Raw genomic sequence first — 25,479 nt, 5'->3', positions numbered from 1 at the left:
AAAACAGGCGTGAGATCTTTATTTGACTTTGAAAAAGTATAGCCACCATCACCTTACCCCGTTGGCAGCTGCCATTTGAACGATGACTTCAGTTGCAGCCCGGCTGAAGTATCTTCCATCGCTGCCCACCACCATAGTGCATCCCTGACGGTCCCTCAAGTCGATGGAGGACAGCACACTTTGGATGTAATTTTGAAGATAGTTCTTTTTACTTTCGAAAACAGCTGTCTTCTTTCGCAGTCCATTTGTCCCTGGTCTCTGGTCGTCGAAGGGGGTCGTTTGGATAGTCAAAATGGGTATAGGGTTAGTCTCCATGATCTTCTGCAACGCTTTGAAGACCGTAAAAATGTAATGAGGCGTGAAACAATGTTCTAAATATCGTCAAAAGCAACAGAAGTAGTTCACGGAGGCAGCGAGCAGTGCGCTTCAGTCGCAGTGGATTATTTGAGACGCGTCCCGTGACGCTTCTTTGGAAAACTAGTGTACAGCAGCTGTCTTCTCATCGCACCGGGACAAACCGTGGTATAGTGGCACAAAACACAGAATAAATGGGTGAAAGGGTAAAGAAAGATTCCAAGATAAGGTCTTCCGCTCACCGACACTCTTCTCCCGAACTGTCACGCGCACGTTTGTTTGCCAAAAGGCAGGGAGGGTAGAAGAAAACTCTATATAATGAGCTAACGCACTGGCCAAAAATAGCCTATGATGTGTGGGGGAGCGAATAGTGACAGTGTGCTGCTGTGTAATCGGACGCTTCTACTGTCCGTGGCGCACTGGATCCACAAGAAGCGCTAAGATGGACAGCAGTTCTCACCTGACGCACACCGGATCAAATGCAGAAATGTCATAACATTCATAACATGTAATAACATTAAACACGAAGACAGAAAGGAATGAGAGAGAAATAATAAACTGACCAAAGTTTCCAATGCCAAAAAACAGATAAGGGAGATCGAGCGGGGCTAGTTGGCACAAGAGCTGGTTCTCAGGCCTAAATGTTTGAGGCAAAAGTCCAGTTATGTTTTCTATAGCAATGCGTTTCAAACATCTAATTAAAAAAAAACTCTTCAGTTACAATCATTTTGTGAAATCTGTAGGCCTACTTCAGACTAAACTGACTAAATATTCTGTATCATATTTCGCAGCTCCACACTGAAATACATTCAAACAACAGTCAACTAGTTATTTTAAAGGTTTGAAATGTGTTATAAAAGTCAGGTTGGGGCATGTTGTCACACGTGTTTCATATTTTTTGTTGTTGGCCAAAACGATGGTTTGATATTTTGTGTTCTACCTTTTGCGTTCATATTTTGTTTCATAATTGTTAGGCATGAAGGCCTATTCACGCAGAAATTCAAAATAAACCTACCGTGATAAATATATGAAGTGAAAAGTGTGACAACTGTTTGTTTGAGCTGAAAATGCATTAGGCTAATAGACAAAGTGATAACTATATACAGTACCGGTCATTAGTTTGGAAACATTAGGCCTAGTATTTTTAATGTTTCTGAAAGAAGACTCTTATGCTCAACAAGTCTGCATTTATTTGATCAAAAATGCAGAAAAAAAATGAAATATTGTGAAATATTATTACAATTTAAAATAATGGTTTTCTGTTTTAATATAGGCTACTTTAAAAATATAATTTATGTCTGTGATGCAAAGCAGAATTCCCAGAAGCCATTACTCCAGTCTTCAGTATCACATAATCCTTCAGAAATCATTCTAATATGATTTATTATCAATGTTGGAAACAACCTGTGAAACGTTTTATCAGAATTCTTTGATGAATAAAAAGAACAGCGTTTATTTAAAATAGAAATATTTTGTAACAATATACACTGTACCGTTCAAAAGTTTGGGGTCAGTATATAGGCCTACATTTTTTTCTTTCTTTTTTTGAAAGAACTTTATATTTTTATTCAGCAAATTTTATAAAAAGTGATAAGATTTATACTGTTAGAAAAGATTTCGATTTTGAATAAATGCTGTTTTCAAAAAGTTTTTATTCATCAATGAACCCTGAGAAATGATCACAGGTTCCAAAAAAATGTTAAGCAGCGCAACTGTTTCCAACATTGATAAATGTTTTAGATTTCTGAAGAATCATGTGACACTGAAGACTGGAGTAATAGCTGATGAAAATTCAGATTTGCATCACAGAAATAAATTATACTTCAAGGTAGGCTATATTAAAATATAAAACCATTATTTTAAATTGTGATAATATTTCACATATTAATGTTTTTTTTTACCAAATAAATGCAGGCTTGTTGAGCATGAGACTTCTTTCAAAAACATTAAAAATAGTAATCAAATGTGTCCAAACTTCAATCGAAATAATCGATCAAGCACACCCGTCTCAATAGGGGAATGCTTGTGAAATCAATGCATTGAGTGCGACTGATTTCACGAGCTTCAGTCTCCATCTAGTGGACATAAAATGATAGAAAATGTCTTGCAAGCATTGACAGAGGGAAATGTAGGCTATTATGCACGCTGTAACATGAGTATTGAACGCGCATTCATTCATGCAGTTCTTTAGGCTACATTACCCAACTCAACGTTCACAACTTTTCCCAAAAGCGACAAAAAAAAAAAAAAAAAAAAAAAAGCCAGGCAAAGTAATTGACTGAGCACTTAGGCTATTTCATTTAACTCTGAAAACTTTGACGAGATCATTGCAACCGAAGAACTACGAATAATGAGAACACAAAATTGAAATGTGACAATGATGATTTATTTAAACAGGCATTTTAATACATCCACTTTCCAGGACTAGCAAATATATTACCATTTATTTATTTACATTAAAACTATCATATAAGAGCAATGACAGAAATATCTTATGTTACAAGCCTATTTAAAATGACAAGAGTTCTTTTCCCCCAGACAGTTCAACAGTGAGGATACACCATCCGCAGAGTTTCTGTGAAAGGAACAGTCTTGAGCAGAGGGGTCCTTGGTGGCACAGGTACCAAACTTGGAGTCACACATGATGTTGGCCTGGGAAAAGCATAACTGTAGTCAGGTGTGAGATGATGAGGAGAGTTTTTGTGAGGACACGCCGTTGATTTAGCCATGATGCTGTCAATGCTGAACGAACACTTCTGGGTCTTGGGCTCGGGCCTTTGCTGGATTTCTGGAGCTTCGTGGATCTTAATATTGAGAGTCTGATACTGGAAATATGGAGGGGGCACCATGATGCCATCCGGCACTGGCAAATATCCAATAGGATTAGCCTGGGCTGGCACCGGCCCAGAAACGCAGTAAGGTCGCCCATATGCTCGATAACTTAACGTTGGGTGGTGGTAGAGCACCAGGTTGTCTTTGGTGAACTCGGGTTGGTTCCTCTTGAATCTTTTTCTTCTGCGCAGAAAGCTGCCGTTGTCAAACATGTCCTCAGACGCAGGGTCCAGGGACCAGTAGTTCCCTTTCCCCGGGTTTCCAGGTTCTCGCGGGATCTTGATGAAACAGTCGTTGAGTGATAAGTTGTGTCTGATGGAGTTCTGCCACGCTGGGAACTTCTCCTTGTAGTAGGGAAACTTGTTGCTGATGAAGTCGCAGATGCCGCTGAGGGTGAGCTTCTTCATTGGGCTCTGGAGGATGGCCATGGTTATGAGGGCGATGTAGGAATACGGAGGCTTGACGGAGGAGGTTTGCTTTGGAGCGGACGCGGTGGAGAAGCTGCTCTCGCTCTCTCCTGAAGACTCGGACCCTGAGTGATCGGGGTCCCTGCAAGGCATGATGAAATACTCTCGGTCGCTATCACTGTGGTCTCCTCCAACGATGTTTATTTCATCGTCTTCAAACGAGACGGGGGTACACGGCACTTCTTCGTAATCCTGGGTAAGGGTCATTGTTGAAGACCCCAAATGTGCTGGACGCGACTCGTGGTTGGTGAAGGTTGTGGTCGGATTGCAGGACTCAAAGAAATGAGGGCTATTTATGAGAGGCCACACGCATTCTGCCTTTGGTCCGCCGAGGGTCAGACCAATAGGAGTGGAGTGTCACCGCAGGGATTCAGGACAGGCAGGCAGGTGTGGGGGGCTTTGACCTGTTTAAACAATTCGCGTATGAGATGTGGATCCTAAACATCCCATTAGAACATCTGATTGGCTACAGCAAGAAAAGTGTATAGCCAATATTATTAATTAGCCTACTTTTATAGGAAAAACTTTTTTTATTTCAATACATTTTTATCCTTAATATTAAAATATTTATACTTAAGTATTGAAATATTAAATCGATTAGGCCTATGAACTGCACTAACAAATAATGGATCTTTAAAACGCATGCCAACACAAAGAAACAAACGCTTATAGGCTATATTTTTTAAAATGTCACGTGTAAAAAATAAACAATAAAAATAGAAAATAACAATTATTGTCATGCAATCATGCAATGTATTATGTTAATATTAGTGTATTATTTTAATATCCTATTTTTGACGTTGTTTGGCCTGAAGGTTTTTAAGTTTTGAGCTTCATTCCTGTTACATGCACAAAATGCTTTTCTTAGTTATGCCACAATGACTTCGTTTTTGCTTAAAACAACAACAAAAATCCTCATTTTAACGCATTGTCTTAGGCTATATGATAAGATAATTTAAGAACCAAATTGGCATTGCTCTTTACGCCATTTCAAACATCAAACAGAAGTAGCCTATCAATACGAATTGTAATTCAACTAATGAAATATCCTTATTACACAAATTGTGATTTCAACGTTTTTTATCAATTGCGTTTTAAATCCGCACCAAAAAAAGAGCGTCACGTCATTGAAACTTTTACTAGCCTACGTCAGCACACGTTATTCGATGTTTCTGGATTCCTCTCCAATTCAGAAGCAAGTTTGCACAGTGGGAGCTGGGATGTGTGAGGGTGATTTTTCACACCACGCCTAACTACCGGTTTAAAAGACTGATTTTCCCCCGATACCCCCTGGGTTTCGTTTGGTTTGTCACCTCAAGATACCCGCAGGTGGTGTGACCATGAAAATGGCCATGGCCCGGCTCCCCGCATTGAAAGAAGAATGCCGGTAAACGAGCCTATCAACATCAGAATCAAAAAGGAAACGGCGCAGCTTTAGGCTACAGGCCAGGAGCGAGTTTTATTGGAGGGCATGAATGAGCGCAGCAATCCTCAAAGCAAACCTTCTTGTGCGCGGATATGTGTTAAAACTGTTCACAGCCATCTCAATTGCAAATGAAAGGGTTGGAGCCCACCGTCCACTTCCTCAGCTGTGGATGGCGTGGAAGTGGATGCATGTAAATGTATGAGTACTTGAAAGTTGTGTAAACTAACTATTTACAGCACTCATTGTCATTGATAAGAAATCCAAAGACATAGACTGATCTTATAGTGTTTGTACCGAACATTAAGGTTTCTAATAACACAAAGTGTGAAAAAAAAAATCAGCAAATAATTTATAGTGTGATAAAATGTATTAAAATATTCAGTTTCAAGCACATTACTAAATTATTTTATAATATCTAACATATTAGAGCAGCATACATTAGTGAAGCAATAATCAAAACACTAAAAAAATTGCTTCCTTAAAATTTTAAGTACAATCAACTTGGATGTTTAAGTCATTTCAACTTAAATTACATTAAACTGACTTTAAAAAAATGAGTTGAATCTTGTAGAACTTATTTTGATGAGTTAAAGCAATGTAAAAACACATGTTGTCATAACTTATTGATCATATCATTTTTTACAGTGCATGTTTCATCCAAAGCGGCTTACATTCAATGTATAAGCTCATTAAGCTTTCTTTTGCTTAGTTATCATAATGTGTGTTCCACACTCAACAAAAAATAACCTCTCCCAACCAATTTTCCCAATGTTTGTTAAATAGCCATTTTTCGCCTCATCACAGAAAGTGTTAAGTGGGTGCTTATAAAGACGGTTCTCACATTGAAAAAAAGACAAATTTAACACGTTAGAAGAGCAAGCCATGTAACTCAAGACTACATTTATTTTACCGGTTACTGTTATTTTACACTTTACACTGTGAAAAAGCCTACATAAAATGATTAGTAATTGATCACCCAAATGAATTGTTTAAATAACGTCATACTCTTAAAATACAGACTGGGTTTTTTGCCAGTTCCAAAATATAACGCATTTGCAGACATGTATTTGGAGAAAAATGATGTAAATGTGACATAAATTACAATGTGTTTAAGACATGTCAGTGAATTTTACTGGTTTGAAGTGTGGCATAGAGATGCTTAAAGGATTTTTAAGTCCGTAAGTGTCAGATTTGAACACTTTGAAACATTATGGAGCATGATAAGCACCTATTAAACTGCTGCAGGATTTGCAAACTCCATGTGGGTTGCAAACAGAAACAGCTGCATTTTTCAGTGATTCCACAGATGTCTTATGAGATAGAGGTTATTAGTGTTGTATGGTTTCTTTACATGGCCTGGTAGATTGTCCACAATTTCAGTCAGACATCATCTACTCCACGCTGTCTTTATTTGACACGGCCGAAATGAACTCTTTCTTCAGAATCTCGCCATCAAGATTTCGACCTGAAGAAAAAAAGAGAGTAAATGTTATTTTTTATGAAACGTAATAAACAATGAGAAAAGTTCAACGGGTAGATTTAAGCATTTAGCATTTTACAAAGAGTTCTATATAGGCATTGCATCTTCTCACCTATGAAGACGAGTTGGTTGAGTCTTGGCTCGTGATCTGCCCAGAACTCTGGAGTCTCTTCCAGCTCATAAAGCTCATGGACCCCCTGCAACATCACCTTCTTCTGTTTTTGCTGGATGGAGAAGATCCCCTGCCACAACGAGAACAGATTTGATGAATATTATAGTGCTTGTACATGATATATTGTTGAAAGCAATGCTTATTTGGCATTTCGGTGGCTGACATAATGAAAGAACATACAGATGAGTGTATCCTTACCTTTAACCGGATAACTGTCATTGCCAATCCTGCTTTGTTCTTAAATATCTTCTCCCATAGGAGGTTCTACAGAAGAAAAAAAAACGTTTTTTTTTTATTTCTCTAAAGACATTTTGTTATGGTGTTAATATTTAATTTAATTTTGTTTTATTTATATGCTTCTATATGATGCATTTGTACCTGAATGAATATATTTAATAGGTCTTCTGACACACTGCCAGGTACTTCAAATGTTACAGTCAGCATACTCTGAAATAAAGCAAATACGTAACCCTTGTCCCATCACAAACATTTTCAAACGATCACAAATGTACAGTACACTTTGATTCAAAAGTCTGGAGTGGACACCAGTAAGAAACAAAATATTATGAAATTATATTGTGAAATATTATTACAATTTAAAATAACTGTTTTCTATTTGAATGTATTTTAAAATGTAATTTATTCCTGTGATCATCAAAGCTGAATTTTCAGCATCATTACTCCAGTCTTCAGTGTCACATGATCCTCCAGAAATCATTCTAATATGCTGATTTGCTGATTATTATCATCAATGTAAAAACAGTTGTGCTGTGATGCAATTTTTTCCCAGGATTATTTGATGAATGGAAGGTTTAAAAGAACAGGATTTATTTGAAAATAGAAATCTTTTTGTAACATTATGAATGTCTTTACAGTCACTTTTTAACAATTTAATGCATCCTTGATGAATAAAAGTATTAATTTCTTTCTTTTTTTTTAGTTTGAACGGTAGTGTAAGATTGCTGCAATTGTTGTGCTATCAAGAGGATTTTATGCCACAAAAGGCAACAAAATCAGCAGCAGAATTTTTTTTTAATTTTAAAAATGTTAATAATTTCTGTTTCTAGTAAAGCCTTAAAATCTTAAACAGCATCAGTACAACACTTGAATGAATTTCCCCTTGGTTTTAAACACTTCTTTAGCGCCCATTCTGCTGTAGTTCTCTGGGGTGTTACATGGGCCCTTTACAGATACTTAAACCATTGTTTGTCTGTGCTAAAAGTTACACAAAGTTACACTTCCTTTTTTCCTTTGGAATAACAAGAGAAAACAGGGCTCTCATTTACATGAAAAGAGCAGTGAAGTTTGGCTCTGAAGGGGGAAGGTGGGACCGACTGGGTGGATGCGGGAAAGTGACCCATCCAATGATAAGAGCTCCTATGGAGAGTTTGGTTCATTTAACATTAAACAAAACCTCCATGTAGAAAGAGAAGCTGGATTGTTTTTTCCTATATGCTAATTCAAAATGTCATAAAACAAGTCATCTTCACCTTGTCTAGATGTGGTTGGCTTGTTTTGACCAGCTGCAGCATTTCAGCTAACCTGCAGGACACAAGATTTCAAGACATTTAAATGTGAAACGAGTACATTGATTGATGTCAAATACCTTCAATAAACAACATTCTCTTACATACACAAATGCATCAGACAGATGTACAGTCTTAGCTAAAACCTTTCAAAGGGTTTGACTACACTGACGGGCCAGCCCCTAATCCTGCTGCTGGTGTGATGCGGAGGAGCTTTTGGGTTTAGTAACAGTAAGATTGAGCTTAATGCAGAAAGAAAGAAGAAGAAATCGCGCGAGGGAGCGGGAGAGCGGGCTCTGACCCCTCGGGGAGGGCAAACGTAGCTCTGTGGATTATTCGTCGGGCTGTGAGTACCACACAGCGGACCAGAGGGGGGTCATCCCAGACAAGCAGCCTGTGCTCAGGGGGGCAAATGGGCCACAGTCGGGGCTGAAAGGCAGTCTGTGTGGAAGTGCTTCTGTACCTTTACTGCAGACACCGGCTATAATCCTCTGCAGCTGGGCAGAGTCATTTACATTTAGTCTGTCTCACTGTAATTACTCTTAAACTGGGTGTTTCATTTTTTGTTTTTGTGTAAGTCATCAACATTAGCATGAGATAATGGAGTGTTTGATCTTCGTCGGATGAACAAAATCCTCTGGGAAAAAATACTGGTGAACAGAATCGCCATTATGCTTTCAGTAAGAATTAAGTACTGTAATTGTTATTCTTCAAAAAACACTTACCTTGTGCCATCTTTGGTATCAAAAGAATGTAAATCTAATACTTGAGACAGATCAACCCTATGAGAAAGGAAAATACACTTAATTCATATTTATTTATAAATATTTTGTCTGTCTTTGATATCATTAATAGATAAGAAGATAAAGAGTGCCTTAACAAGCCTAAAAACTGCTGAAAAACTTTTTTCTTCTTTGGGCATTTTATTAAATTGATTGAACATACACTACTGTTCAAGTTTAGGGTCAGTAAGATTTTATTTTAAATTAATTTTATTCAGCAAGGATACAATAAATTGATCAGAAATTACAGTAAACAGCAAATGTTCACATTTTTACAAAAAATACTATTTTCAATCATTTTTTTTTTTATAAATAATTGTAATAATTAAGCAGCAAAACTGTTTACAACATTGATAATAAGAAATATCTCCTGAGCACCAAATCAGCATATTAGAATTAATTCTGAAGGATCATGTGACGCTGAAGAGTAATGGTGCTGAAAATCACTGGAATAAATTACATTTTCAATTATATTAAAATAGAAAACAGTTATTATAAATTGTAATAATATTTCAAAATATTACTGTTTTTACTGTTATTTTTTAGCCTTAGTGAGCATAAGAGACTTATTTCAAAACATTAAAAAACAAATTTGTGTTTTTTTTACAGTAGTGTACATATAAGATTACAGGTCTTAAAATCTAACTGATTTAAATGTTTTGACAGACATTTGTTGCATGCATGCAGAAAGTTTGAAACAGCTTAAAAACACAGTACAATACGTATACCATTTTTATCATGGATCCGAATAAAGTGCATGTTTTGTGTTGGTGGTTCCTGCATATCGCCTCACCTGGATTTTTGTGTCTCCAAAATCTTTACGAGCCCATTTATTGATCTATAATGAAGAAGACAAAGCACATGTAAAGAAAAACTCAGTAAACAAGTACTAGTATCATTACAACTAGACTTTTTACATTTTCTGAAGCGAATGTAAGAAGAGCAGAGGTCAACATTACAATGCCAAGATGTTATATTATGTTTGGTTGTCAAGGTATTCTGAACGGTTTTTACTCATTTTCATATTCTGGTACATAGATATGAATAGGGTTCCTCCTTAAAAGCAAGTTTCTGATTTTTTTTTTTTGCCCATTTGATTGTTCACCATGCAAAAATCATAAGAAAATTGCTTAAAAAGTAATAGTACATTGCAACGTTTAATACTTTGAGTAAGGGGGTTCAAATCTTTAAGCAAAAGTAACATGCCTAAGCAAGCACCACTTGTAATTAATAAAAATGTTGTGGTGTCTTCACCACAAAAACATTCATGACATATTAAAGACAGACACCAGAATCAACTGAATAACATACAGTGGTGGTCAAAAGTTTGTACAAATTAAACATTTTAAAATGTTTTTCTGAAGTAGTCTCTTATGCTCACCAAAAATGTATTTATTTGATCAAACAATATTTTTTTAAGTATTATTAAAATGTAATTTATCTATTTTCTGTTTTAATATATTTAATATATAATATATATAATTTTATAAAATATAAAGTATTCCTGTGATGTCAAAGCTGAATTTTCAGCTTCATTACGCCAGTCTTCAATATCACATGATCCTTCAGAAATCATTCTAATATGCTGATTTGATGCTCATTTTTATCAACACTGAAAACAGTTGTGCTGCTTAATATTTTTGTGGAAACCGTGATACACTACCATTTACAAGTTTGGGGTAAGTAAAAAATAAATAAAAATAAAAATAAATTTAACAAAGATGCATTAAATTGATTCAAGTGACAGAAAATACATTTATTTAAAGATAGTTTTATTTCAAATAATTGCTGTTAAAAAAAAAACGTTTTATTACATAAAATGTAATAATGTGATTACATGTGACCCTGAAGTCTGGAGTAATGATGCTGAAAATTCAGCTTTAGCAATAAATGACATTTTACAACATATACAAAATGTAATAATATTTCAAAATAATTCTGTTTTTACTGCATTTTTGATCAAATAGTTGCAGCCTTTGTGAGCATTAGAGATTTCTTTTGAAAAACATAAAAAAAACTTTAATTATGACAAACTTTTGACCAGTAGTGTAGAACTAGTACTATACCTTTGACTAAAAGTTAATCTTTAAAAACACTGTGCATTATATCGGTATGATGCCTGGATTGACATGTAGCATTTAAAATGATTGATTTTGGTTTTGTCATTTTTTATAAAAAAAAAAATTAATATCGGCCATTTATCGCTAAAAATCATTATCAGCCAGAATTTTATAATCAGTGCATCCCTAATAAGAACCTATAGGAATATAAAGGTTGACAGTTCTCACCTCACTGTATCTCTGAGCTGCAGCAGCTCAGTCGCATTCACTAGATCGGTCTTATTGATGATGGTCAGATCAGCGAGAGCTATCTGCCTAAAAAAAGAAAGCAGAATTCAGCACCATTCACAATCACCTGATAAATGCTGCCCATCTTTCCTAAATGTGCATGCGACAAAGGCAGACGACACCTCAGAGGGTTGCATATGGATTAATCGTCATAAAAAGCAAATTGCTTCTATGTGCATCTACAGTTGCTGTACGCAAGTATGTGTGATTACAGTCGTATAACACATCAATAGAACAATACAGTACGAGAACACCTCGTCCCATTCTCTCTCTTTTGTCACTCTCTTTATTGCTCGTGTTCAATGTCCCACTCTCCCTTTGTATCTAAATGTGTGTGTGTAAGTGTGCAAACAGTCTTTGTTGTGTTTCATCCATCCCCCTGCCTGTTGTTGAGTCGTGTGTGGGTGGCATGGTTCGTGCCATACTCAAAAGGCGCCACCATTTTGCGTGGTAGGAAAACATAAACAGAGAGCAGAAGCGTTTTTTATGGCCTCTGACACTTGTGAGCATTCCGACATGCCTCCGAACCCCAACAAAAACACCCCGACCGCAGCAGGTGAGGTGGAGGGAGCTGGGATGGAATCGGATATGTTTTTGCACAAACATTAGCACCAGCTGTAATGTTTAATAGAGATAACAGTCACAAATAGTATTTTGAAAGACCACACAAGAGGTGCTCATAAAAATCTGGGTGTGATGGGGGGAAAAAATGGCTTCTGGATTCTTATAGAACTGTATGATGCATAATGAGTAATTTATTGTAATGATGAAGACTTTAAACTTTTTTCGGCGAACACCATCCTGAGACCCAGACACAAAATTTTTGTGAATTTAGCTTTTTTTAATGTTTTTTTTAATTTTTTTTATTACATTGTTTGGATAATAAGAAACCTTTTTGAAAATAAATCAATAAATATTTTATTAATATTTTATGCTAGTATGTCCTCACCAGGGATGAAGACACTTTAGGCAAAAACAATGTTGTTTTTCCATTCGCCAATCAATTTTTTAGGTTTAAGGCTATTTTTTTTACCAAACTTTGTATAAAGACAATTATCAACTATGTTATGAAAGATATAACAGAATGATTTGTTAGTTTATACAATATAAGTGTAAACGTGGACATAAATGGTATTCCCATTCTATACAATGTATCTGTACATCTAATTTGCATATTAATGTGTTCTTGTGGCAACATGCAATGAAAAAAGAAGTGTAATAATGGGCGTAATAACTTGGCAGCTTTTTCATAAGAATATCTCATATTTCATAGGAATGTTGATATATATTTTCTTTCCCTATTCATTTGTTGTGTCTCCCCAGAATGCCTGATAAACATGATCTAAGTCCTCTACAGTGTATGAAATCAATGCCCTGTTTCGTAACAGAGAGTCATATTTTAACTTGAAACCCCATGATGTTTTCCCGAGATGTTCATTTACAACAAACAATCTGAAAATTAGTCAGATTTAACAGATAATTACAAAATTATATCATATTTGCACAAGAGTGCTAGATTCAGACATTCAGTCAATGTCAGTCATTTTTAAAGACCAAGGAGGAGGAGTGGTCATGGTCAAACCTCCAAACATTTGGTATCCCCGCAAAGCCCTGAATGTGCTCTTTAAACCTGTGACATGTATGGTCTCAGAGAAATTCACTAAAATAATGTCCTCTAGAGAGGACAAAAGTCTCTGGAGGATATTAATGAATCAAATAAGGGTTTACCTGGCAGCTTCATTGATAAGACCCTCTGGCTTTTCTTCTGTTAGATGCTAGAAGACAAATAGAAAATGACAGAATGATTACATAACACATACAAAACAACTGTTACAACAACAAACCTTCATAATAGTTTTTTGTCGTATAAATTTATTTTTTATTTTGATTATATTTCAGTGATGCACAATTATTTCAGTGATTAGCACCTTATTGGTTCTCAGCTGAATATCATTTTTTCAATTATTTAATAACATTCTAAAATGTCATGTTTATCAAATTTTACAATGAATATCCCTTTTTCATAGTGCACATTATTATGTTGTGATGTCTAAATTCACTTGTAAATTTTAGTTTTTTATTTCTAATTTATTTAGACAAAATAGTATGCAATTTTAATATCACAAATGTATCTTCATATAAAGCTTGATGTATTTTTATGGACTGATTAAGACCTCTTTAACCAAGGTAAAATTGCATTGAGTGGCTTATTGCTTTTAGAAGGTAAATTATATGCCAATGTGCAATAAACAGTTAATCTTCTAGATAATATTAATCAAAACAAATAATTCTTAATAGTTAAAAAAAAGTTCAGTAGTGTAATCTGTTTATAGCTGTCAAGCAACACAAGTTGATGCATATAATATTCAAGTGAAGATATGCAGTCACAGGTGTGTGTAATATTGGCTTTTTTTATAGCAGCTTGAATGCAACTTCAATCAGAATTCAGAGTTGGAATTATATCATTTGTAATATCTAATAGAATGATAAGAACATTTAATGTCTCATAAGGTCCTGTAGGCTTAACACTTCTGTTCTGTACAGCTTCCTATCTGACAATATGTCTTTAACATCCGAGCAGATGAGCAAACTGACAAGTTTGCGATTACAAGAGGCAAACTCACTAAAAGAAATCCAATTTCCAGGATATTATAACTTCTGAACAGTTTGCTTATTGAAAACAATCCTATTTATGTCATTCTGCGTGCTGCCAGTCGTCTCTGCTGACTGGAAGGAGGGATGTCTCAATGTCTGTGTTCAATATGTAATAACATTGAGCTCTGGGAGCGAGACAAGCCTCGTCATCTGTCTGCACATTTTTCAAACCGACTGGCAGAGATCAATGAAAACAAGGGCACTTGATGGGCATGTCTCTGCAAGTCAAACCCTGAGAGAAGACACCTCACCTGAGCCCCCCAAACCCTAAAGTATCTCTTATATGGATGAATATATCAAGTGACAATGAAAGAGCAGGACAAAGGGTGACAGGCCCATTAGAGTGATTTGCCCTGATATCCATTATTTCTTCGGTTTCTATCAAGCCCTCCCCTGTCTTCACCTCAACAGGCGCTCACAGAACCCCAGAGGGCCGCAGTGTCGAGAGGTGCCACCTCTGCAATAAAAAGACTGACTTGCCAAGACTGACACCACTAAATGACAGCCTATTACCCAGGTGTCAGTACCACTGTCCTGCTCCCGGCCTGAAGTGTGAAGAGGAACGGCAAGGGGGGAGATTTTTCAGTGGGATACGATACTTAAAGATTAAATTTAAAATAAATGTTTTTTTCTGGAAACATAATGCCTTCCAGTAACAAAATATTTGAAGCAAAGAGATAAACTCTGTATAAATGTATTACACAACACTTACAAGGCCAGCTTTGAATTTATATATATATATATATATATATATATATATATACATACACACACTATGTGTACGTGTGTGTGTGTGTGTTTACGTGTGTGTGCGCAAAAAAAGATCAACAAATGAAAAGTTGACCTCATAAACAGTGTGTAATACATTTATATAGTTGATTCCCAAAGTTGGTATTTTGGACTGTTTAGACCAAATAATGAAAAATAATAAAAAAGAATCAAACTTTTTAATATTTAAAATATCAAACCTTTTAAAGTGACTTCTTAATTGGATCATTTAATGTCTCTTTTATCAAACACATTTTTTTTTCAACCATTGTAGTGCTGATTCTTAAAATGTTTACTTTTGTGTTTATTAAAATATAAAATAAAATTAAAAGGTTTTTATCTTTCTTAAAATGTATACATTTTTTATTTACACTGATTTTACTAGATGCATTTTTTTAAATGTAAGTTTTAGTGTTTTATAATTTATTTAGGCAAAATAGGATAGAATTTTTATATCAGAAATGTATCGGTTATCGTCCATAACCAAACAAAACAAACAAACAAATAATATTAATTTTGGCTAGAACTGTAATAATGGTACATCCCTATTATATTTTTATATTATCTTATATACATCTTATATACATAAAACATAAAAGGCTTGTTATGTCTTCAATTAAAACAAAGATTGATGACTGATTAAGACCTCTTTAACCTTTAAGGTAAAATTGTATTAAATGGCTTATTGCATTTTTTAGAATGTAAAATATATGTTATGCCAGTTTGCCAATGTGCAATAAATAGTTAACTTTATAGATAATATTAATCGGAACAAATAATTCTAAAAGGGTTATTTCACCCAAAAACTCTGTCATTAATTACTCTCCCTCATGTCATTCCAAACCCATAAGACTTTCATTCCTCTTCTGAACACAAATGAAGATATTTTGGATGAAATCTGAGAGCTTTCTGTCCCTCCATTGACAGCAACACATCTACCACTTTGACGTTTTAAAGTTAATAAAGAGATCGTAAAACTAATCCATATGAATTGAATGGTTTAAATGGTCTAAATTTTCTGAAGAGACTCAATCGCTTTATATGACGAACAAATCAAATTTAGGCTTTAGGCTCAAATTTATTCACATATAAACATTGATCAGCGAACGTAAAAAACGCTCATCCAAATCTGCTTGATATATGAGAACAAACATAATTTGTAGAATGAACCTCATTGGTTCTTGCTGAAGCTCAAACGTGCCGCGTAACATGAGAATGAACCTCATTGGCCCGATTGAGCTTCCGTTTACCAGAAATGATGTTTGCATTGATGAATGTTTTTATGTGAATAAAACCCTAAATTCAATCTGTTCATCATCTAAAGCGATCGTGTCTCTTCAGAAAATATGGACTAAACCGCTCCCTTCATATGGATTAGTTTTATGATCTCTTTATGAACTTTTTGAAGCATCAAAGTGGAAGTTGCGTAGACTGTCAATAGAGGGACACAAATTGCTCAGATTTCATTAAAGCTGCAGTCTGTAACTTTTGGCGCTCTAGCGGTTAATAAACAGAACTTCATGCGTCTTGCAGAAGAACATTGTAGCCAGAGCTACTTCTCTCTGTTTCTGTCAATGTCGAGTCGCGCAGGTACTGGGCTACTCCGCAGCGGTATGACCCGAACCGTCTAAAATAGTCAGAATATAAACACTTATTATAGGTGTACTGCAGTAATTCAGGATAAGACAAAAACACGGTTAGGAAAATTGATTCATGATGTACTCGCTTATTATATAATTTTTGTAAATGCTGAACACAAATAAAGTGACGGACCGCAGCTTTAAAAATATCTTAATTTGTGTTCCGAAGATAAACGAAAGTCTTACGGGTTTGGAATGACATGAGGGTGAGTAAATGATGACAGAATTTTTGGGTGAACAAACACTTTTATAGGTAAAATAGTTCACTAGTGTTGGCTGTTTATGGTTGCCAACAACACAAGTTGCATAGAATTCAAGTGTGCATCAATTCAATCTGTGTATTGCTAAGAATAATACAAGTTTCAAAATATCAGTTTGCAGAAATAATTTAGTGTGTGGATCAGCAACTTACCTGCATTGCATATTTAGCATCTATAACCGTTACAATGCCTATGTGGGAGATGAGGACACTGCATTATATTGACAGGCACATCATTAATGACTTTATCTGAGGCAACATTTATTCGTTAGTTATTTACCATCCAGGTAGACATCACTCCCTAATTCTGCATCAACCCAGAACATGGAAGCAACTGCTCCTGGTTTGGAAAACATAAATAAATTAATTAACATTTATATAAATCACATTTATATAGATTTTTAATATATAATCTAAAAAAATTAGTTATAATTATTTTACTATTCACTGTAAATATACAATGGGAAATCACATAATTCTACTAAAATTATGCAAAATATAGTTTCATGGCACTCACCTTTGAAAGGTGTGGCAAAAAAATGAATTGGGTTATATACTATGCTTTATTTTAGCATAGGTTTTGCAGTGTTCATCAAGTTATTGAACACATTTTGCCTTAAAACTCACAACTCATATGGGTTTAGGGTGTAGATATGTGCTTTAAAATGCGTGACTAAATTTTATGGATGGCTTCAAAAATTTTAACTACAAGGTAAATTTTGTTTGTTTCCATGTTTCCAACTTTTCCTGTAAAAGTTATTTCACAGTTTCATGTTACAATTTGAGGCCATCTTGTTCACATAATGGAGTTTTGTCAAACTGTCAAGGTAGAATAAGAAAGCTCTATAAATATTTGATAGAAGTATAATGAAGGCAATGTTCTTGAAAGACACCAGGAACATCAACCATTCAGCCCACAAGCATCTTCTGACGAAGGGGAGGGGCTTATCCCCCTGAGGCCCCCAGGAGTGACAGGCCTGTCTCAGCCAATGACAGTGCAGAGCAGTGAAGAGGGGCTTGTGTCTGGGCTCTGAGGGTCCTGCACACCACTGGCCCTTGACATCTATCACTCATGTACACAGTCTGGCTACAGAGATGCTGACCCTTCCTGCCTTTCCATTGATCTCAGTTTCACTCTCAATTACGTTATAGTGCTTTTTGCTATGTATGAGAAAAATCCCTATACACAAAGATGCCTAAATTGTCTTGCAAAGTAAAAGTTACATTTAAAAGCTAAATGCTAGTGAGGACTAAGACCAGGTTGATTGCGTCTAGTGAGGAACTCCTTACAATTTAATTTAATTAAATCTAAGCCATAAAATATTGCATAATTGAAACATCTGTGTAAACAAACATGGATGTAACATATATAACTCTCCCATACAAAAGCTAACAACATTTGAGCAAGCTGGCCAATGGATGCATTAGCTATCATAACAAGGAGATTTGTTATGTTACAAATAAGTGTCTGCTGATGCACATAAAATACCTGGATCTGCCAATCCGGTGGTCTCTAGAAGGATGTAGTCAAACTTTCCTTTCTTCTCCATTAGATTTTCAATAGCTTTTAAACCATTGTCTCTGTAAAAGAAAGGGTTGATAATGTATTATCTGACATAATTTAACATATGCAATTGTACACTATGGTTAAAAAGTTTGTAAATAGTAAATTAAAAACTGCTTTTTATTTTAATATATTGTAAAATGCTTCAGTGTCACATGATCCTTCAGAAATCCTTCTAATATGTCGATTTGATGGTCAAGTAAGTTTTCCAGGATTGACTGATAAATAGAAAGTTTGAAAAGAACAGCATTTATTTGAAATAGAAATCTCTTGTAACATTATAAATGTCTTTACTGTCACTTGTCAATTTAACGTATCCTTGCTAAATAAAGTCTTCTTCATACATTTATTAAAAAAAAACTCTTATTGACCCCAAACTTCTGAACATTAGTGTACGTGTTCATTATTTTCCATTACACACCAGTAGTTATATAATGTTTTCAAAATGATTGGTAATTAAAACCAGTTTTATGTTTGAATTATGGGTACGATTTTTATGTTGCAGGTCAAATTGACCCTAATTGGATTAAATACAATTCCTGGAGAGAGAAAAATCACATTGTGTAAAAAAATAAAATAATAATAATAGGTAAAAAGAGTAAACATTTAATATTAATACTTCTCACACACTACAACAAAAAATAAGCAACAAATTATTTTAAAACTGTATAACCATTTGTTTAAAAAATATGAATATTACAAACAGTATTGAAATTTTACTATTTAAAATTTTATTTGAAAAGTTTTTGTTTTATTTTGTGTGCTTTCCTGAAGCTCAAACAGTAGAGAACGGCGCTAGCAACGCCAAAATCATGCGTTCGATTCCCAGCGATATATTAACATTCTTGAACTGATAAAAATCTACGCCGTCAATGCAGTGTACATTTCTTTTTTATAATGTAAATTTAAATAACCTAAGAGGGTAGTTGAGAAACTGACAAAAAAAACTTTTTTTTTTCTTTTTTATTATACACTCACCTAAAGGATTATTAGGAACACCATACTAATACTGTGTTTGACCCCCTTTCGCCTTCAGAACTGCCTTAATTCTACGTGGCATTGATTCAACAAGGTGCTGAAAGCATTCTTTAGAAATGTTGGCCCATATTGATAGGATAGCATCTTGCAGTTGATGGAGATTTGTGGGATGCACATCCAGGGCACGAAGCTCCCGTTCCACCACATCCCAAAGATGCTCTATTGGGTTGAGATCTGGTGACTGTGGGGGCCATTTTAGTACAGTGAACTCATTGTCATGTTCAAGAAACCAATTTGAAATGATTAGAGCTTTGTGACATGGTGCATTATCCTGCTGGAAGTAGCCATCAGAGGATGGGTACATGGTGGTCATAAAGGGATGGACATGGTCAGAAACAATGCTCAGGTAGGCCGTGGCATTTAAACGATGCCCAATTGGCACTAAGGGGCCTAAAGTGTGCCAAGAAAACATCCCCCACACCATTACACCACCACCACCAGCCTGCACAGTGGTAACAAGGCATGATGGATCCATGTTCTCATTCTGTTTACGCCAAATTCTGACTCTACCATCTGAATGTCTCAACAGAAATCGAGACCAGGCAACATTTTTCCAGTCTTCAACTGTCCAATTTTGGTGAGCTCGTGCAAATTGTAGCCTCTTTTTCCTATTTGTAGTGGAGATGAGTGGTACCCGGTGGGGTCTTCTGCTGTTGTAGCCCATCCGCCTCAAGGTTGTGCGTGTTGTGGCTTCACAAATGCTTTGCTGCATACCTCGGTTGTAACGAGTGGTTATTTCAGTCAAAGTTGCTCTTCTATCAGCTTGAATCAGTCGGCCCATTCTCCTCTGACCTCTAGCATCAACAAGGCATTTTCGCCCACAGGACTGCCGCATACTGGATGTTTTTCCCTTTTCACACCATTCTTTGTAAACCCTAGAAATGGTTGTGCGTGAAAATCCCAGTAACTGAGCAGATTGTGAAATACTCAGACCGGCCCGTCTGGCACCAACAACCATGCCACGCTCAAAATTGCTTAAATCACCTTTCTTTCCCATTCTGACATTCAGTTTGGAGTTCAGGAGATTGTCCTGACCAGGACCACACCCCTAAATGCATTGAAGCAACTGCCATGTGATTGGTTGATTAGATAATTGCATTAATGAGAAATTGAACAGGTGTTCCTAATAATCCTTTAGGTGAGTGTATATTGGGTCTGTGTAGCTGCGGTTAACCACGAAATTGCGGGTCAAGTTGACCTGCGAACATCAAAATCGTCAAAAATATTGTACCCTCAGTTCACAACACCCAAAGTGTCAAAACTTTGTTTTTGTTCATGACCATAAATAAGAAATTGTCACACAATAAAAAATCCTAGGTTAACCAGTATTTCTTTTTAAACTCAATTTTGAACGAATCAAACAAACAAACTGAAGAGTTTCAACAAGGACAACAGTTCTTTAGTCACTGGAATGTAATAGGCAAGCAGAAATAGTGGGTTTCCAGTTAATCCATCTTAAAATCCAACAATAGTTGTGTGGCCCAGATGGAACTATATTTATTCTTCACACAACTACAGGAAACACACACACACTACATTCACCCATATACTTTATAGACAATTCGTCCCAGTATTTGAAAGGGCGTACTTTACAGAGCAGCACAGGCAGCCGTTCCTCAGCTCCAACCACTCCTCGTAGAGCTCTCCTGCTTGACTCACAGCTAGAGACTTCTCCAGAGCACTGCCTGCAGGACAACACAGCACAGAGTCGAGCTTATGTGCAAAGCAGACCCACATTACAATAATCTGTGCACTTTTGATGCATGTTCATGAATATTACCATCATGAAATTATGGTAAAATATGTATTGTATGTGTATATAATATTATATGTAATGTAATAGTATTTTTTTCCTACTATGGAAGTCAATTGCTACTGTCAACTATTTGGTTACCAACATTCTTTAAAGGTCCCGTTCTTCGTGATCCCATGTTTCAAACTTTAGTTAGTGTGTAATGTTGCTGTTAGAGCATAAATAATATCTGTAAAATTATAAAGCTCAAAGTTCAATGCCAAGCGAGATATTTTATTTAACAGAAGTCGACTACAGTGAACGGCTCGTTTGGACTACATCCCTCTACTTCCTTCATTAATGACGTCACTAGAACCGTTTTTTGACTAACCTCCGCCCACAGGAATGCTCCCTCAACTCTACTGGCTACTTGCGCACTTCTTATAACTTACTGTTTACTCAGCTCTTACGGTGATTTTCTGAAGTAAAACTGACGTTTCATCTTTTGTGTGATGTACAATAAACTTTATTAAACTCATCAGTATATGTTTGATCATCATTCAGACAGCAGACTTGTAGGCTATTAATAAATAATGGATACATAGCCTACAAGCAGATGACAAATACGTTATAATAACCGTAATTAAACTACTAAACTATACCTGTTTCATCTCTATACAGCACTCTGACTCTGTAGGCATTATTGTCCGACTCGAAATGAACGCCGTTACTGAGAGTTTCTGATATTATCATCATTCCGTGAGCTGAAATTGTCCTGACAGACTGAGCGCGAGCTCATGAAGCTCCGCCCCCTGCGTCGTCCAGCAGCACCTCATTTGCATTTAAAGGGCACACACTAAAACAGCGCGTTTTTCTGTGCCCCAAAAAATGACAATTTAAACATGCTGTAAAAAATGATCTGTTGGGTATTTTGAGCTGAAACTTCACATACACACTCTGGGGACATCAGAGACTTATTTTACATCTTGTGAAAAGGGGCATAATACGGGACCTTTAAATGATCTTCTTCCGTGCTCAACAGAAGAAAGAAACCCATAAAGGTTTGGAACAACATGAGGGTGAGTAAATGATGACAAAATGTTCATTTTTGGGTTAAGGTCCTCCTATACTGCACTGTTTGAGGAAATAGGGAATGAATTTGTTGCCCTCTTCTGGTCATGACAGTGAAAAATCCAGAGGGACTGTCAGAAAATCTAAGCATAAGAACAACGCTAGAGGTCTTTTGATCGCTTATTTCTTTGCTCATTTTATAACTTACCTTCACCAAATTCATTAAGTATGACAGCTATTCGTTTATTATGTTGTTCTGTTAATATGTAGTTCAAAAGTGTCGTCTTTCCTGCACCTGTATATGGAAAAGAGAAAAATAAAGTTAAACCACTTGGAGTAAAATTGTAGTTTCTTCTGCTTAAGGATATAATAACCTGTATTTGCATATTATTGTGCATTTTCCCTTTAATACTATAGAAGAATCATATTTTTAAGTAAAAAAATTAAATAAAAAAGGTTTGGTATGCTTTATCAATGCACTTTGGAGTGACAGACATGGTTACTGCTTAAAAGCTGACCCAAGTATCCAGTGATGATGGTAACAGGTATCTGAGCCGTGGGTCCAGTGGGCTTCTCCTTGATGGGAACTAACTCCGGACATTCATCCTCTTCTTCCATTACTGAGATCTTTTAAAATAATGAAAATCTAGAAACACAAATTGGAGTTCAGATTAAATGAGGGTTTTATATTATATAAATGCATATGACAGGACATTCATTCTTCAGTGATAAGATTACTCAGGGTGGGCTGAATATAAATCGGACATATATTATATTTCACCATGTTAGACAGATCAGAACGTTGATTTTAGAGACACATGTGCTGTCATTTTCGCTGTCAATACAGAGCGGTTTGGCACTACTCTGCAAGCGCCATGTATTCATTTCGAAGCTTATACACACAAATTAAAGACAACTTACAATTTACGAAATACGAGCTCTTAGATGAAGTATTCCTTTAAACCGTGACTTGCAGAGTGATATCTGTCGTCCAGTTTGTAATAAAAAACGCAATATTTCACTAAGGGACAATATGCTGGTGTGTCTGTAATCACGGTCCGACCTGCGCATTGACTTGCAGTGAGAGTTCCTGTTTAAAAACGGATCGAATTTTTATTTATTTTTATTTTTTAGCATTGTTCAGCATTAGGTTGAGCATAACAAGTGACAAAAATAGAAGGGTCGCAAAAACAAACAAACGAACAAATAAATCAATCAAAATGGGCTTTTTAAAATTAATTTATACAGTACGAAGGCCTACCTTAAAGAGAAATCAACTTGACGGGTTACTGTATTTAACTTCATATACAAACAATTCAATAAAATAAACCATAAAGTTAATTATGGTGACAATTAACAACAAATGTGTGCATTGGTTTATAATGCCTAAAGATCAGACCAGCTGATAGCAAACTAGCCATGATGCACCTAACTCTTCACTCAAAATAGTTACAGCATTTTCCTTGAATTCTATGGAAATAAGTTGATCAATAAGTAATTGTCCCAGACGAGGTAGTCAACAGCTTACTGTATATATATATATATTTATATAAAATCCGGCTTTTAAACCCAAATTTTAGAAACAGGGTTGCAAAAATTGTCTATTTTTGCTTGGCAGTTAAAGGATTGGTTCACTTCAGAATTAAAAATTCCTGATAATTTACTCACCCCAACAACAACCAAGATGTTGATGTCTTTCTTTCTTCAGTCTTCAGAAATTAAGGGTTTTGAGGAAAACATTTCAGGATTTTCTCCATCTAGTGGACCTCAATGGGGTCAAACGGTTAGAAGTTTCAATGCAGCTTCAAAGGGCTAGGCCTACATGATCCCAGCTGAGGAATAGGGTAAGGGTCTTATCTAACGAAACAATCGATCATTTTTTAACCACAAGTGCTCATCTTGCACTAGTTCTGCGATGCACTGTGGCGCAGAATGTTTTCCTCTAAAACCTTAATTTCTTTTCGACTGATCCATTAACTGAAATATAAAAATTTAAAGTTGAAGTAGCCTACTAAAATGACTAAAACTAAAATTTTAATAAAATTAAAAACAGAAAAATAGAAATGACAAATACATATGTTACAAACTTTTTATTTTTAAACTTAAATCAAAATGGAAACAGAAAATAAAAAATGAAAGCTAATTCAAAATAATAACTGCATTTAAAGGCTTTGTTTCACTGCTGGCTCATTCAAAACAATAACAAAGACGTAGCTTGATGACAGTGAATGTAGTGTGGAATCATGGGAGTTGTTGTTTTCACTTCAACACCCTATGGGGATATGACAGAGCATCACGAATATGCAAAACAAACAGTTGTGGAATGCTACACTACCTGAGATCGTCGGCTTTGATTGAAACATCAGATTTTTTCAGAAAGCACACTGTGTTTCCATTGTTTCTACCGAAAGCTGATTGTGGGGACATGACTCCACTGACAGGCGACGCAATGACACGGGCCATGTCATTGGTTAAAATTGCAAATTTCTCTGGATTTAAACATTGTTGAAAACATTTGGAATAATGTAAGTACAAAAGTCAACAAAATATATAACACTGTTTTAGTGTTTTTTGTGTGTGTGTGTGTGTGTGTGTGTGTGTGTGTGTGTGTGTGTGTGTATGTGTGTGTGTGGATATTTTAATGCAGTGTTTCCCAATTGTGCCGCGGCACACTGGAGTGCCGTCTGACGAGAGCAGGGGTGTTGTGTAAAAACTCCATCAAACATTTTCAAATTGTTTCTACCGAAAGCTGATTGTGGGGACATGACTCCACTGACAGGCGACGCAATGACACGGGCCATGTCATTGGTTAAAATTACAAAATTCTCTGGATTTAAACATTGTTGAAAACATTTATAATGTAAGTACACAAGTCAACAAAATATGTAACATTGTTTTAGTGTTTGTGTGTGTGTGTGTGTGTGTGTGTGTGTGTGTGTGTGGATATTTTAATGCAGCGTTTCCCAATTGTGTCGCAGCACACTGGAATGCCGTTTGACGAGAGCAGGGGTGTTGTGTAAAAACTCCATCAAACATTTTAAAATTGCTAAAATGTGTTTAAAAAGAAGAAGAAGAAGAAGAAAAAATAAATTATCTCGGATGTCTCTAACAACAAATAACGCACACACTTTTATAATAAAAATGCAAATCGTAGCCTAAGTTTTCTGCGTTAAATTGCAGGGGTTGCGCATGATTTCATTCCCGTGCTTCATTCCCAGTGCGTTCACATAAAGCTGCATCTTTTTTTCATGGCTTGTTGCGCTTACAGTCAAATACACACGAAAATATTGTCACAACGTCCGTCTTATTCACATAGGCTAAACACATCGGTTATGTCCGTGCTGTCAACAGTAATATGCAATTAG

At 35.8% G+C, this 25,479-nt stretch overlaps 3 protein-coding genes across 3 annotated transcripts in view; all 3 read right to left on the bottom strand.

Moving 5' to 3' along the window:
• LOC307173140 (phosphoglucomutase-like protein 5) overlaps positions 1-758 on the bottom strand; it is a 28,671-nt gene extending 27,913 nt beyond the window's left edge. The window contains exon 1 of the mRNA XM_079895999.1: positions 58-758. Coding sequence (XP_079752125.1) covers positions 58-315 — 258 coding nt within the window. The 5' untranslated portion in view covers positions 316-758. The remainder of the gene's footprint in view (positions 1-57) is intronic.
• A 2,133-nt stretch (positions 759-2,891) lies between these two features.
• Positions 2,892-3,999, bottom strand: LOC307174315 (forkhead box protein D5-like). The gene has a single exon (XM_079898075.1). The coding sequence runs from the start codon at positions 3,858-3,860 to the stop codon at positions 2,898-2,900; it is 963 nt and encodes a 320-aa protein (XP_079754201.1). The 5' UTR covers positions 3,861-3,999; the 3' UTR covers positions 2,892-2,897.
• A 1,431-nt stretch (positions 4,000-5,430) lies between these two features.
• LOC307174314 (zinc-regulated GTPase metalloprotein activator 1) lies at positions 5,431-23,183 on the bottom strand. The gene is made up of 16 exons (XM_079898074.1): positions 23,036-23,183; positions 22,633-22,760; positions 22,323-22,409; positions 20,900-20,996; positions 18,199-18,290; positions 16,990-17,049; positions 16,863-16,900; positions 13,116-13,162; positions 11,328-11,414; positions 9,833-9,877; positions 8,983-9,039; positions 8,222-8,273; positions 7,110-7,178; positions 6,930-6,995; positions 6,672-6,801; positions 5,431-6,544 (listed from the first exon to the last, which is right to left on the bottom strand). Exons 2-16 carry the CDS (start codon positions 22,730-22,732, stop codon positions 6,471-6,473), a joined length of 1,101 nt encoding a protein of 366 aa, XP_079754200.1. The 5' UTR covers positions 22,733-22,760; positions 23,036-23,183; the 3' UTR covers positions 5,431-6,470.
• Between the last annotated feature and the right edge of the window lie 2,296 nt (positions 23,184-25,479).

Source organism: Squalius cephalus, assembly GCF_949319135.1.
Source record: "Squalius cephalus genome assembly, chromosome: 16".
In the NCBI taxonomy this organism is placed as follows: Eukaryota; Metazoa; Chordata; class Actinopteri; order Cypriniformes; family Leuciscidae; genus Squalius; species Squalius cephalus.
This window is presented reverse-complemented; position numbering and strand designations above follow the sequence as displayed.

What these genes read in the sequence shown, in the direction of transcription:
- LOC307174315 (XM_079898075.1), bottom strand. Translation starts at nt 3,860, where the DNA reads ATGACCCTTACCCAGGATTACGAAGAAGTGCCGTGTACCCCCGTCTCG.
- LOC307174314 (XM_079898074.1), bottom strand. Translation starts at nt 22,732, where the DNA reads ATGGAAGAAGAGGATGAATGTCCGGAGTTAGTTCCCATCAAGGAGAAG. An exon ending in CATCATCACTGGATACTTGG is followed by an intron (nt 22,410 to 22,632) that starts GTCAGCTTTTAA and finishes TTCCATATACAG; the next exon opens with GTGCAGGAAAGACGACACTT. An exon ending in ACTTAATGAATTTGGTGAAG is followed by an intron (nt 20,997 to 22,322) that starts GTAAGTTATAAA and finishes GTTGTCCTGCAG; the next exon opens with GCAGTGCTCTGGAGAAGTCT.